This window comes from Theobroma umbraticum, unplaced genomic scaffold, assembly GCF_002168275.2.
Source record: "Theobroma umbraticum cultivar Fairchild unplaced genomic scaffold, ASM216827v3 scaffold_239.1, whole genome shotgun sequence".
Taxonomy (NCBI): Eukaryota; Viridiplantae; Streptophyta; class Magnoliopsida; order Malvales; family Malvaceae; genus Theobroma; species Theobroma umbraticum.
Window position 1 is genome coordinate 1324426 of NW_018397273.1, and position 14429 is coordinate 1338854.

The following is a 14429-nucleotide window of genomic DNA, read 5'->3' on the forward strand; positions in this document are numbered from 1 at the left end:
TAGTTACCAAAGCATACATAATACCCATCTCACTACCTTCAGCTTCAAAATTTTTAGTAGATAAATATCCAGTGATTTTGCTGATTTTGCTGTTTATGGGGCTTGAAGTTGCTGATTTCTTCATCTCCTCTTTAAGAAGATATAAAGTATACCTCTTGTTGTCCTTGTATAAGGAAAAGGTATTTGGCTTCGTCTTATAATCCATATCATGATCATACAACCAAGGTCTACCAACAAGAATATGACCAACATCCATTGGCACAACATCACATAAAACCTCATCATCCAAGTTACCTCCCATAGTGAATTTTACCAAACATGGAGTAGTTACCGGTACTTTGTGTCCTTTCTTTAGCCACCCAATCTTGTAAGGATGAGGATATTTACTTGTAGGAAGCTTTAATTTGTTCACTGCCTCTTTTGAAATAATATTTCCCATGCTTTTTCCATCAATGACAAGATCACATACTTTACCTTCACAAACAACCCGGGTGCGAAAAATACTTCACCTCCTCCAATCTTGTGCTTCCTCATTTACTGTTGTTGTCATCACTTTTCGTACTACTAATGACTCACCTTGTGTAGGATAAACATCGATTTCCTCTACCTCCTCCTCATACTCATCATAAACAAGCTCTAACTCTTCCTCTAATTCCATTAAGTTCACCCTTCGTTATGGGCAAGCAAAAGAAGTGTGCCCTTTTTCCCCACAAGTAAAACATTGAATCTAGGAATTGTTGCTCCCTTTATTTGTAGAAGAACCAAAACTATTTTGTTCACCATTAAGCATTATACCCTTGCTTTTATCATTCTTTTCAACATTAGTTGCACCCCTATTGGTTTTATTGATTGTGGCAGCCCCTCGATAATTTTGTTGGGATGTTTGATAACATCGTCTTACTTTAGAATTGCTTTGTCCATAAGTTCCATATATGGGCTTTCCAGCACCATAACGTAAAACTCGTTTTTTTGCTGATAAAGCATATTGACGAGCATCTTCAATATTGTATAAACGAACTACTCCCATCTCATCTCTAATAGAATGATTCAAACCAGCAAGAAAACGAGAAGCAATTTTACTCTTGGTTAACCCAACCCGAATTGATAGGTTATTGAACTCTGATGTATACTCTTCAACAGTCATGTTATTTTGCTTCAAACAATGAAACCTTTCATATAATTCTATTGTATAATCAATAGGCAAAAATTGCTTTCGTAATTTACTTTTCATGTGCTCCCAAGTGCTGATTTTAAGCTTCCCTTGTCTTGCACGTTGCTATTCAACTCTCTTTCACCATTAAAGTGCAGTACTTTTCAATTTCAGCTTTACAAAAATAATACCTTATTGTTTTACCTGAGTTTCCATTCAAGTAATTTTCCAAACTAGCTTCCCATACCAAATATTCCTCCGCATGAAATTTCTCATGAAAATCAGTTACTTCAATCTTGATTCCTCCACCATTTAAATCAAGAGCATGTAATAACTGGCCCCCCAATCCAATTTTTGCCACTTGATTTGCAAGTCCATCTTTATGAATGGAGTTCTCGTTCTCAAATTCATCATCATCCTCAAGATCTTGAATCTCAAGGGGGTTATGGTCACCTTTTGGATTCTCCATTCGGGCTTCCATTGGTTCTTGACGCTGTAAGGCTTGCACAGCCTAGGTCAAGTCATCAATCATTCTCTGCATCTCTGCCAACTCAGCTTGTTGGGGCTGATTGCCTCTAATTAGTCCTCTGCCTTAGCCAACCATAGTTTCTTATATAAGAAAATAGTAGGATCGTTTTATCTGATACCGCTTGATGTAGACAAAGGGTTTAGGGCAATTAGAACTCAACAATTAGGGCTAGAATAGGGTTGATTGTGTTGGAACAATAGAAAGATAATTGGGTTTTAAAAGAACCTATTGAATAAATATTCAAAAACAACAAAAGATGATAATAATAATCCTATATCTAGAATCACTATTTATAATAGTTAAGATAAATCCTAATCAAATAGTAATGCTAAAATAAATCCTAATCAAATAGTAATCCTAATCCTAAATAAAGACTTAAAGTACTAAAATTCTAATAAAAAAAATCTCAACTAAATAAATAAAATAAATAAATCTTAAGCTAATAAAAATACTAAAAAAATAAATTTCCATATGCGCTTGCATCAAGATGTACCATTAAACGTAGTATCAACAACATATTCCTTACTACAATAATTACACCTAGCTTTATTCACACCATCATCATTGACAAACCTGGTGAAGTGATTCCACGATTCCGCCCTCAATTGAACTCCTTTCTTCTTCTTTGCTTTAGATTTGGAACTCAAAGTCTCACCCTCACTTGCTCCTGGTGAAGAGAAATATGATGTTGGTTGTGTACTAGTCGTACCCATCAGTGGCAGTGGCACTGAATCATCATTCGCACTTGACATTGCTCTTAAAACTATGTATAAAAATTATTACATTAATACTAGCGCAATAAATTACCAACAACAATTTAAAACTATATAAAGACGCTTTTACATTAATACCAATATAATAAATTATTAACAAAAATAAAAATTAAAAATAATATTGGTCCATATGCTTATCACCTAGCATACTTCCCAATATCCTATAACAAAAAGAATCAAAATCAATAAGGAATCACCCTAAATCCCTTGACAATAGGCAAAGCCTATCCAACAAGAACCAAACTCCCTTGCATTCATAATACTATAGGTCCTAAAAGAAACCATATATACTTTTGACAAGCAAGTGCCACCATCATATATTAACTTCTGATACAAAAACAACAAAATATCTACAGGAAGTTAAAGTTCACTACTTAACCCTCCTTCCGAGGATAAAACACAAATAAAAATGAAAAGGTTAGCATTCCTAAAAGCTATAGGAAACTGGATAAAGAAATGAAACAAAAGATAATTAACCAGCCCTGCTTCAGTTTTTTTTTTTTTTTTTTGAAAACAAAAAGAACTTTTACTGCATAAAGCCAAAGCTACATATTTCCAAACCTTCCCAAGCAGCAAACATTGTACAATCCCAAGTCTAGAAGTTAAACTATTAGTTGCAAGTATCTAAACCCATTATCAAAAACTTGCATTTGTTAAAAGCATTGAGCCAACTTTAGCAAAGCCTAAACAAAACAAATACTGCCAACCATTTCACCGGACTTTAACCAATTCAACATCAAAAACCAGCTAGGAGTCTGGTGGAATATTCTCACTAGTCACTAGCCCCTTCATTCTATATAACTCATTGACAGTGGAACATAGAAAAAAGAAAAACTAGGCAGTTTTGCATTAAGCTTTATTTAAGTGGATTTAGATTTTGGACAATATGTGGCCTTCAAACAAGATGTGTGTGTGCTAGAATTAATATATCTAATTGTTTTTCCTCCTCATAAAAAAAATTCAGCTTTGGTTCAAACATAAAATTAATTTTGCAATGCAAGGTACAGATATATAAAAAAAGAAATCAATTTGGTTCAGTTTTCCTCCACATTTCTTGTAACCAAATAAGATAAAAAAAAGAAGAGGGAAAGATCTGAAAAAAAAAAAAAGAGAGAAGAAGAAGAAGAAAAATACTTTAAGCTCCAAAATCCAAAGCTATAGATCGAAATTGCAGAGGAAAGTGAAAAGTTTGGAGAGCAAAATAGGGAACCTTCAATCGGCACAACACGGGGAAGGGGGCAGCAGCCAGCAAGGAGAAAGGGTTGGAATTCGAGTGATTTAAGCAAAGAAGGGAAAAAAATTGGTGAAGTAATTAAGCAGCTAAGCTATGCCACGCACATGGGTTTTAACATTTAATGGTTAAGGTTTACTCTACTGTTTAGTATGATAGTATTAGTATCTGAGTCCTTGACAGTTGCCCTTTGGTTTAGTTTTTTTATTGTTTATTAATAGTTAAGTATCAACTAAATTTATTATTTTGTAAATATTAATTATTTATTTATAATAACTATAAGTAATATGTTAATTTTATATAGTATATGATTATAAGTATTATTTTATTATATATATGAAATTAATGACACAACTTATATTTTATAATATGTTGTATCAAAGTATGTATAAATAATAACTGATTATAAATAATATGTTATAAAAACTAAAGTGATAAGTAATAAAGTTATTAAGTATAAGCATATAAATAAAGTCTATTATAAGTTATAATAATGTTTATGCATAAATTAAATACATCCATATATCTAATATATTACTTTATTATATATATAAAATTAATTATATAACTTATATGTTATAATGTTTTATATCAAAGTTTGTAGAAATAATAACTAATTATAAATAATTTGTTATAAAATCTAAAGTGATAACTAATAAACTTATTAAGTGAAATTATAGAAATAAAACTTATTATAAATTATAGTAATACTTACTTATTTATAAATTAAATATATGTATATGTATAATATATTATTTTATTTTTTATATATATATGAAATTAATGATACAAATTATATGTTATAATGTTTTGTATCAAAATTTGTTTAAATAATAACTAATTATAAACAATATGTTATAAAATCCAAGGTGATAACTAATAAAGTTATTAAATGTAATTATATAAATAAAGTCTATTATAAATTATAGTAATACTTATATATAAATTAAATATATGTATATATATATATGACTTATATATAAATTAAATTATTGTAGCACTCGAGAGTTTGACTCATTGATTGGTACATTATCTTTCTGCCTAAAAAGCAGAGTTCAAATTCCCCTCCCTCAATTATACAAAAAAAATATTAAATTGTTGTGATTATGATTTGTATACATACATATAATAAATTAATATAATTTAAATATATTACCAATTAAGTTTACAATCAATTCTTCTTAATATATAAAAAAAATTTTATATACATTAATATATATAAATATTAAAAAAATAATTTGATTTTTGAGGTGAATTGATTTAAAAATTTTAAAACTGAAAATCGACTAAAAAAGCAATCGAACCAAACATTTTAAACCAATTGATCCAATGAACCAATTAAACCAAACCATTTTATCCAAATCATATTTAATTTGAATGAAGAATTAGTCTAAATTGGTTTTGCTCATCCCTACAAGACGATGAGGCTGCAACACACAGAACGGAACCAACAAACAGGCACTCTTACGTAGGAAGTGCAAAATTACATCGTCGAGAGAGATGAATTTACAAAGAAATTCACAGTCACTACTCTCCTTTTGATAAATAATTGCTGCATCATGGCAATTTCCAATATTACAAACATGGTTTTCTCTTCTTTCTCTTTCCATTTCCTTTTGACTATTTATATGCTTGTATCGTTTTACATTTTGCTATTTAGATTATGCCTTACCCAGAAAAGAGGAAGTTCCTGTTGGGCCAAGGAGGGATTTTGCAAATGCAACTGGCAGGGCAACTAGTTTCTTTGCTTTGCTCACATAAGCTCTCTTTGTGAGGTTGTTATAATCATTGGCCTCTATCTCATCTAGTATTTGGCGATACAACAGCAATGATGTCCAAACCTGCAATATTCAAAAGAATTATACAGGAAGATCAACAACTTAAACTCAAAAACAACCAGTCCCAATATTTTTGGCACCTTTAAGTTTCCTGACCAAACTAATGGAAGAAATAAATTGAGAGCACTTGGTCTCTTTTTGGTATTTTTAAGCTTAAGTAACAATTCATTGACATTGAACAAAATGTCACATCAGATGTGCTAGAGAGACTAAAATATCTATAGCACATAGTTAAGAAAACTTGGTTACATTCATTTTAGGTGATTAGTTATTTTTATGCTCCATGTTATCTTATTCTAGTATAAGAGTTCTTGATTGTTTACCGGCCATCTACTAGATGCACTCAGCTCTGCCACTCCCTTTTCTGCTTCATCAAAGAACATCCTTGCCCTCTTTATTTGCTTCTTCATGAAGTTTCTCCACTTATCTGTAACCTTTCCAGCAAAAATGTCCTCATCTGATAGTCCAGCCTGTGCTAATTCATCCTGCGGTAGATAAATCCTTCCCCTTTGTGCACTGCAGGAAGAAAGAGAAACAGCAGAAATCTTTGAGTTCGTTTTCTAACCCAAAAAGGAAAAAGGAGACAAAGAATCAAAAGCAAGTTACTCTTCTTCTCATTCAACAGAATGAATAAAAATTAAAGACTAATGAACTTTAAATTATTAGTAGCTGAACTGTAAGAGAATTTGAACAATTATAACTTCTACAATTCTAGGACTAAGCAAAGCCTAAAAATTGCAGATGTCAATATTTAGAACTCTCTACTTACTCCTCTCCAACATCCCTAAGTATGTTGGTAAGCTGATTTGCAATCCCGAAAGCCAGTGCAGCATTATAGACACTCTCTGTGGTAGCTCGAGATTCAGGTGCAATGCCCATAATAGGAACACTCATCAACCCAACAGTGCCAGCAACATAATAACAATAGAGATATAGCTCATCAAAATTTTTGTATCTTGACTTCCTAAGGTCCATCTTCATTCCTTCGATCATGTCTTTGAAAGGCTGCAATCAAGATATTAAAAATGGGTTCAGAAGTTCTAACAGTAAAATATGCAAACATTTGTGATTTTTGCTTTTTCTTTTTTCAGTTTTTTCAAAAAATTTGTTAGCTATACTGATGCGGGAAACCAGGAGCAATGATAAAGGCTACAAAGATTAACATATTAATTTGTCTCACTGCTCCAAAATCACATAGCCCTTCTTCCCCACAGTAAGCACTAGGGCTTCATGTAATAGATAAACAGATGGAGGACCAATCAAGTAGACAAGTTTATGCACCGATTCTCTTCACTGGCAACTCTTCAGGAGCACATGTGAAACTAATGCAAAAAATAGTGCAATAGCATCAGACTGGAAATTGATCTGTGGATATTGATATAATAGTTTGATGATATAAAGCATTATTACAATTCAACTAGAAGCTGTTCTTCAGTTCATTTTTAAGGTAAGCACAAGCCAGCCAATAAAAATGCAATGTCATAATACAAAGAAACTGAAACTGACGGCAAATCAACTTAAGCTAACCTGAATGTCAATGGGAAATTTAGCAACCGTATCTGATAAAGAAGCATCAAGCATCTCAAATGGATGACCTCTGAATACATCCTCCAACCTTGCTTCCCACCTATCTAAAGCAGTTGCAGTTATCTGCGATGCATTTGGCCCATCAACAAGCTCATCTGTCCTCCTACACCACACTGTATATGTGCGTAACATCATAAGAAGTGAAGAAATAAACTTCTGCATCTTCAGCTTACAGTCATCCATCAGGCATTACTTAAAATCTATCACAATAGATATCTTCAGGAAGCTTGAAAAAATTAAGAAGAAAATTATCACAATAGATAACTCACCATAGATTGCCCAAATAGCCCTCCGCCTTTCGGGGGTCATCAGCAAAGTTCCTGAATAGGCAAAACAACAAGGATCAACGGAAAATGTTTTTTTAAGTACTTGGTCTTAATTCCAACCCAAAGCTCACAATAGAGCTACTCCAATTGAATAACGGGAATGAGAAGGCTAACCCAAATAGAAAGTCTTTGCATACTGGGCACAAACTTCTCCACAACGGTCATAAGCTTCAGTCAACAAGCTCAAAGTACCAGGGACAACATTATCCGGTTTCACGTCAAGATCCCCACTAGGTCTCAACTGCCTCTTAACCAAAGCTGCCTGCTTCAATACAACATTGTAAACCTTCTCCTCTGAGGAGACAGTCATTTCTCCTGCTGAGCTAGTTGCCACGATGCATGATACAAGAGGGACCGAGCTTGAGCTTAAGTTTACTGAACGAGAACTACCTATGCATGGATACCTCAGATCTGTCCTTAAAGAATAAGAGTTCCATTTCTGTTTCTTACCCTTATTTGCACTGTACTTGAACAACAAATTCCTATCTAGGAATAAAAACTTGGAGGAGCCTAAGGACCGGTTTCCATCTCGGGATGAATGAATGAACCCCAAACTATTGGAGAGGTCTGATCGGGAAGGTACAAGCCATAGCAGCTTTACAGACATGTTGAAATCGGTTGAGCTTGAGCTGTGTTTTTAATTTCTAAAGAAAACAATATCTCAGTTTACATGAAACCAATCGAAAGGTTATGTTCTTTCAAGAAAAGGGGTCTGTAATTGCAGCTAAAGAGGAAAAGCGGCCATAATGCAAATTAACCAAGTAATCCAATTGAAGAAGTCTTAAAGTTAAGCAACTTCGTAGTTACACCAAATCTATAAAATAGCAAAGAATCTCCGCCCAAGCACTCTGTAATCGAACCAAAAATGAACAACAAAGGGTAATCCTTTCTTAACAGAAGTTCATAAAGCTGGTTGTAGCTTTTCCAAGTTTCAAAACTAAACCAAGCAAACAAAACATACAGAGACGACAAGATGGAATGGAATAAAAGAAGAAAAACAAGGAATCAAGATAGTGATGGAAAAGCTATTCACCTTTTTGTTGGCTATGGGAATGCGAGAGCTTAGATTTTTGAAATGACTTAAAATGTTCCAGAATTCAGAGTCGATATATATATATATATATATATATTTATATAGTGTAACAAAAACAAAAACAATGCAGCATGAGAGCTGAAAAGAGCTTTGTCCGGATTCGGACAGTGATGTTTATTGTTTCCCTCTTGGTTTGCTCTCTCCTCGGATTAGTGCATAAAAAAAGTTTGATCCGGAATCCGGACATTCCGGGGCTCCAAATCCGGATTTGCTCCCTTTGCTTGTTTTAATTATGTAATGGATCTCAAAGGATCCGGACCCAGCGGTGAAAACAAGTTGGACATATGGTCTCGAAATGAGCAAAGCACCAGCAGGGAGGAAGAAATCCAAGTACGTGGACCAATCAGCGAATGAGCGGAAGATAACGTTGTCAGAAATTAGAAGAAGAGCTTAAACAAAAAAAAAACACCTCCACATGTTTAGAGTTGGCAATGGAACTGGAAAGCGGAAAAAGTGGGCGAATCCTACAATGAAGTCAATAAAATTGACCCCCTATTGAATAATAATTATTAAATTTAGATATTTTTATTTCAGCCATTGACCAATAAAAAAAATTGTATAGTTTGGATTCGCAGCCATAGGTTCTTTTTTGGAGTTGGATAACTTTGATTCTAGATTCGGAGCATCCCTAAACCGGACTTTTAGGAAGATAAGGGTTATATTTTGTTGCATTTAATTTTCTTTATTATTGTACTCATAAAATCCTTAGCCAAATTAGCTATGGTTTTTAGCAATAAAATTACATAATTTTTAAAAAATAATAATTAAAAAGAAAGAACTAAAAAAGAGAATAACATAATTTATAAAATAATTATAGTGAAAAGTAGCTATTTATGAATCTTAAGGTAAATTTATAAAAATAAACGTAAACAATCATTAAGTTGAAACAAACATTATTTAAATATTAACATAAATTATTGAGAGTTCTCATAAAAAGTCAATTTAAATAAAATAAACATAATTTTTAAAAAAAATTAATCATTTACATCTATATTTTTTAGTTAAAAATATTTAATATTTACAAATTTTAATTTATAAACAAATAATAACAAGTATAAAAATAGTTATAATGAAAAGTTACCATTTAAAATCTTGACATAAATTTATAAGAATAAATATAAAAAATCATAAAGATAAAACAAGTATTATTAAAATATTTACATAAATGTGTAGAGTTAACACAACAAGTCAATTGAATCAAAATAAATCTAATTTTTTTAAAAATTAAATATTTAAATTTATATTCTTTAGCTAAAAATGTTTAACAATTTACAAATTTTAATTTATAAAAGAGGAATAATAAGGATAAAAATAATTATAGTGAAAATTAGTAATTGAAAACCTTAACGTAAATTAACGTAAAACATTTTAAATATGGAACAAGAATTGTTAAAATATTGACATAAATATGTAAGATTTAACGTAACAACTCAATTAATTCAAAACAAACTTAATTTTTTTGAAAATTAAACATTTAAATTTATATTCTCAAGCTAAAAATATTTGACAATTTATAAATTTTAATTTATAAAGAAATGATAACAAGAATAAAAATAATTATATTTAAAATAAATTACGAAACTATGTAAGAATTTACATAAAAAATTATAAAGAAAGATCATGCATTGTTAAAATATTAACATAAATGTGTGAGATTTAACATAACAAATTAATTAAGTCAAAATAAATTTAATTTTGTAAAAATTAAACATTTAAATTTATATTATCGAACTAAAAATATTTATTAGTTTATACATTTTAATTTATAAATGAATAATAATAAGGATAAAAATAATTATAGTGTAAATTAACAATTGAAAAATCTTGACTAACCCTATAAGAATTAATGTAAAAAATTATAAAAGTGGAACAAGTATTGTTAAAATATTGATGTAAATGTATAAGATTTAATGTAATAAGTCACTTAGGTAAAATTAATATAACTTTGTGAAAATTAAACATTTAAGTTTATATTCCCGAGCTAAAAATATTTAACAATTTACGAATTTTAATTTATAAATGAATAATTATAGTGAATATTAACAACTACGAAACTTTAACTTAAACTTGTAAGAATTAATGTAAAAAATTATAAAAGTGGAACAAAGATGGTTAACATATTCACATAAATGAGTGAAATTTAATATAATAAGTCAATTTAAGTCAAAATAAATATAACTTTTGTGAAAAGTAAAAATTTAAATTTATATTATCAAGCCAGTATTTAACGGTTTGTAAATTTTAATTATTAATAAATAATAGTAAGGATAAAAATAATTGTATTGAAAATTAAAAATTGAAAAACCTTAATGTAAACTTGTAAGAATTAATGTAAAAAATAATAAAGGTAAAATAATTATTATTCAAAATATTAACGTAAATGTATAAGATTGAATGTAACAAAGCAATTGTTTTTTAAAAGGTGAATGAATCAATTTAAGATTTCTTTTATCAAAGTTCTCTGAGTCACTAAAGAACATGACATTCCTATAGACTTTTTAATGGTATGCAACTTCTGGTACCTTTATCAGCAAAGGCTAGTTTACAAAACAAGTTTTCTAGCTAAAACTTATACACAGAATCAGCAGCAGACACTTGAGAGAAACCTTTGTCTAAACTCCAAAGCTTCTAGCTTGACCATCATCGTTGTTGTAGACAACCTACATTTCTTCACAATTTTTTGAGCTTCTAAGGGCCACCATCTTTTAAAGATGAGGATGAAGACAAACCAGTGCGGTTAAACTCAGCCTTGTCGTTATTAAATGCCTTCGGAACATCATCCTTCAGCTCCCTGAAACGTGATCTCTTTATTTTTGCTCCTATGGGGAGTCCTCCGCATGGTAAAATAAATCAAGAAGGCTATCTTCTATGAACTTATCTTGTAAAGTTATAAGGTAATAAGTTAATTAAATTAAAATAAATATAATTTTTTGTGAATATTAAATAAATTTATATTCTTGAATCAGAAGTATTTAATTATTTACAAATTTTAATTTATAAATAAATAATAATAAATAAAAATAATTATAATAAAAATTAATAACTGAAAATCTTAATGTGAACGTATAAGAATTAATGTAAAAAATTATTGTTAAATAATGTTAGCTCTCTATGAATATGAAAATGATTCCAAAAGGGGAGGTTGAATTGGAATTGTAAACATTTTATTCAACAACTAAAACCTTTTTAATGAAGGCAAACTTAAGGACAAGATTTTTCAAAAATGTTTTCCACTCAAATCTCTAGAAAAGTTATTGTCATTCCCTCTACTAAAATTCTCTGAAAAAGTCTCCTAAATAGGCACAAGTTAACCTAATTTTCAAATTTCCATCAAAAAATTATATATGGAAATAAACCTTAGCACCGTGACTCTCAAGGGTTCTACCTTGTAAAATTGCTTTCCTTGCCTTTCAGCATCGTGGCTCTCATAAGTATTTTGTTTTGCATTTCTCTCTTGTTGTATTACTCTCTTTTTGACAATAATTTTGACCACCTTTTGTTTTGAAATAGGCAAAGTGAATAGAAAAATTGTAGCCCTTCCTCTCAATTTTCTATTAGTCCAAGAATCACCTCATTAGAGTTCTATAGAGAAAGTTATGGTGAAAAGACTACAATATGCTCAACAAATTCTATGCCTCCCAATCTTGCACATGTCACTTCCATGAAGTACTTTACACTTAAGAACCTTCAAAATCGAGACTAAATAAGAGATTTCTCAAATAAAAATTATTGATATAAAAATGAACTTAAATTACTCAAATTAAAAATAATTTAAATGCATTAAACTAAATATGAAAAATATAAAAATTACCAAAATTTAACTTCAAAATACAAGGATTTAGTTATTTTTAATAATTAAAATTTAGTAAAATAACTCTACATCAATAATGCTTCAAGGTTGGCACATGTGATGTTCCTTATTATGAGTGGGAAATCGATCTCATATGATTAATAGTATAGGGAGACTCAGAACAAACATGTGGGTGCTTGTTCAATCAAGAACAAATTCACTGAACTTGACAATGCAATGAAAATTCTATTTGATATTTCACTTAAGTGTTTATGGATTAAATTCTCATCTATTAGTTATGTAAGTAATCCTTAGACTTAAGACATCGTTGTTATCTTGTATGAAAAGTGTTATACTTTGATTCCATCTTTACATATCTTAACCATGGACGACCAAAAAGGATGTTGGATATAGCATGAATCATATGGAGATATATGAATTGTCCAAAGAGGAATCATCACCTAAGTGAAGATTGTTAAAGGGAAGTATCCTACATGTTGGTTAAGCTTGTATTGACTTGATAAAGTATTTGGCCAAAACAGGATGAAAAGAAAAAAGTTTCCTTAAGATATCATTCAAAGTCAACATCAAGGCTTAATAGCAAATATGGAAGGCATTAAAAGTAGACACCATACCATGCTCTTTGCATATTACAGAATATATGATGATAGGATCGACTTACACAAGACTAAACACGAAAGGTTGAGTCAAACCATGTGACTTTTCCATCATTTAGGTGGCTATGATGCTTTGCTAAAAGCCAATCTTGGTCTATAATTATGATTGGCCAATTAGAAAATTGGTGATTAGGTCAAATTTGATTTGATTCATCTAATTCGTTATGAGGTTTGAAATTTCAATTTATACTTATTGCCAATATGATAAGAATCCTAATAAGTCACACACATAAGGTAATTATTAAGAATTAATTTTGGGAATCAATCAAATAAGATTTGATTGGTGAAGTTGAAGACTCCATAAAGAGATAAATTGAAAAGTTCAATTTATGAGTCTTTGAGGCTATTGCAAGTAGTTCAAATAAAGGAGTTTATTGTCCAACATGTGGGCCGATTTCGTTTAAAGATAATTGGACCTTGTTTTATTTAATTAAGTTAAATAATTAATGGACTAATTAGCTACTAATGACCCAAGAAAACTTACAACCCAATGCAATCCAAGGCATTAGGAAAATTCTAGTTTGATTAAAAGTTAACTTAAGAGTTAAATCACAAGTCTTCTACCTCTATATTTAAATGATCATTAGCCACTCATTGAAATTAAGTTTTAAAAGAGAACTTTTTGAAATCTAAGGAAAGATTTTTAGACTAGGGTTTAGGATTTAGGGTTTAAGATTTCTCATCTTAAACACATGAGAAAAACAAGGGACCTCTAAGTAGAGGGTCTACTAACATAAATTTTGATTTTGGTCTTTCCTATCTTAAAGAAGATATTCCTAATAGTTGCTATGTGGATTATCGTTAAAGGCAAGACACTTGAGCTGCTCAAGGTTTGGCACAACCACTTATTGGTGGAGAAAAATGGATTGAAAGGCAATGAGGAAGTCAACTAGCAATTTTGATTTCAGGCTTTTAAGGTAAATTGTAAATTTCGTGTTATTATGCTTATATTGTTTTCAATTAAAGAGATCTATGGTTTAGGGTCTTAGAAATTTTAAATTTTGTTGCATACTCTAATCAAGTATATCCTAGAAACACTAACACATGTACCAATCCAAAAAGATGGAAGCATTGAAGTTCAATGTGGTACATGATATTTCTCAATAGTTAACATGATTCATGATGATTCTAATTGCTACGAAATATTGAAAGATAAAGCACTCAACTCATGATTAGGTTCAAGGTGAACATCCAAGCATCAATGAATACCAATTATTGATAACTCTATTATATAGAGTTATTTTGACACATTTAAGAGCTTAATTAGTTAAATCTTTGAGATTTTAAGTTTGAATCGTAGCATTTTAGGTGTTTTTTTAGTTTTAGTTTGATTGTATGTACAATAGTTAATTTAAGTTACTTTAGTTAAAGTTTATGTTATTTTGTTTTAAATTATTTTAAAAGTAGTATTGGTAATTTTTCTTATTGCTTTTAT

The 14429-nt window shown here is 30.2% G+C and overlaps 1 protein-coding gene and 1 long non-coding RNA gene across 4 annotated transcripts in view; both read right to left on the bottom strand.

Annotated features, from left to right (window-relative positions):
- The window catches only part of LOC110426930 (uncharacterized), a 9480-nt gene extending 5718 nt beyond the window's left edge, over positions 1 to 3762 (bottom strand). The window contains exons 1-2 of one of the 2 annotated variants that reach the window (XR_002446206.1): positions 3663 to 3762; positions 2253 to 2442 (exon numbers count right to left, since the gene is read on the bottom strand). This is a non-coding gene — a long non-coding RNA (uncharacterized LOC110426930). Of the gene's footprint in view, positions 1 to 2252; positions 2443 to 3586 lie in introns of both variants that reach the window. The other variant, XR_002446205.1, reaches the window with a different exon arrangement.
- A 1365-nt stretch (positions 3763 to 5127) lies between these two features.
- PSY (PHYTOENE SYNTHASE) lies at positions 5128 to 8819 on the bottom strand. Of its 2 annotated transcripts, XM_021442266.2 has the most exons (7): positions 8468 to 8819; positions 7549 to 8078; positions 7378 to 7428; positions 7049 to 7221; positions 6291 to 6526; positions 5845 to 6037; positions 5128 to 5524 (listed from the first exon to the last, which is right to left on the bottom strand). In XM_021442266.2, the coding sequence occupies exons 2-7, from the start codon at positions 8039 to 8041 to the stop codon at positions 5345 to 5347; spliced, it is 1326 nt and encodes a 441-aa protein (XP_021297941.1). In that variant the 5' UTR covers positions 8042 to 8078; positions 8468 to 8819; the 3' UTR covers positions 5128 to 5344. The 2 variants fall into 2 exon arrangements, with proteins under 2 accessions (XP_021297941.1, XP_021297942.1); XM_021442267.2 differs by having other exon boundaries at positions 7549 to 8819.
- Positions 8820 to 14429: the final 5610 nt, after the last annotated feature.

Coding starts and splice junctions, on each gene's coding strand:
- PSY (XM_021442266.2), bottom strand. CDS start 8,041: ATGTCTGTAAAGCTGCTATGGCTTGTACCTTCCCGATCAGACCTCTCC. Junction 6,038..6,290: donor CTTAGGGATGTTGGAGAGGA/GTAAGTAGAGAG, acceptor TTCTTCCTGCAG/TGCACAAAGGGGAAGGATTT. Junction 5,525..5,844: donor GTGCATCTAGTAGATGGCCG/GTAAACAATCAA, acceptor TGAATATTGCAG/GTTTGGACATCATTGCTGTT.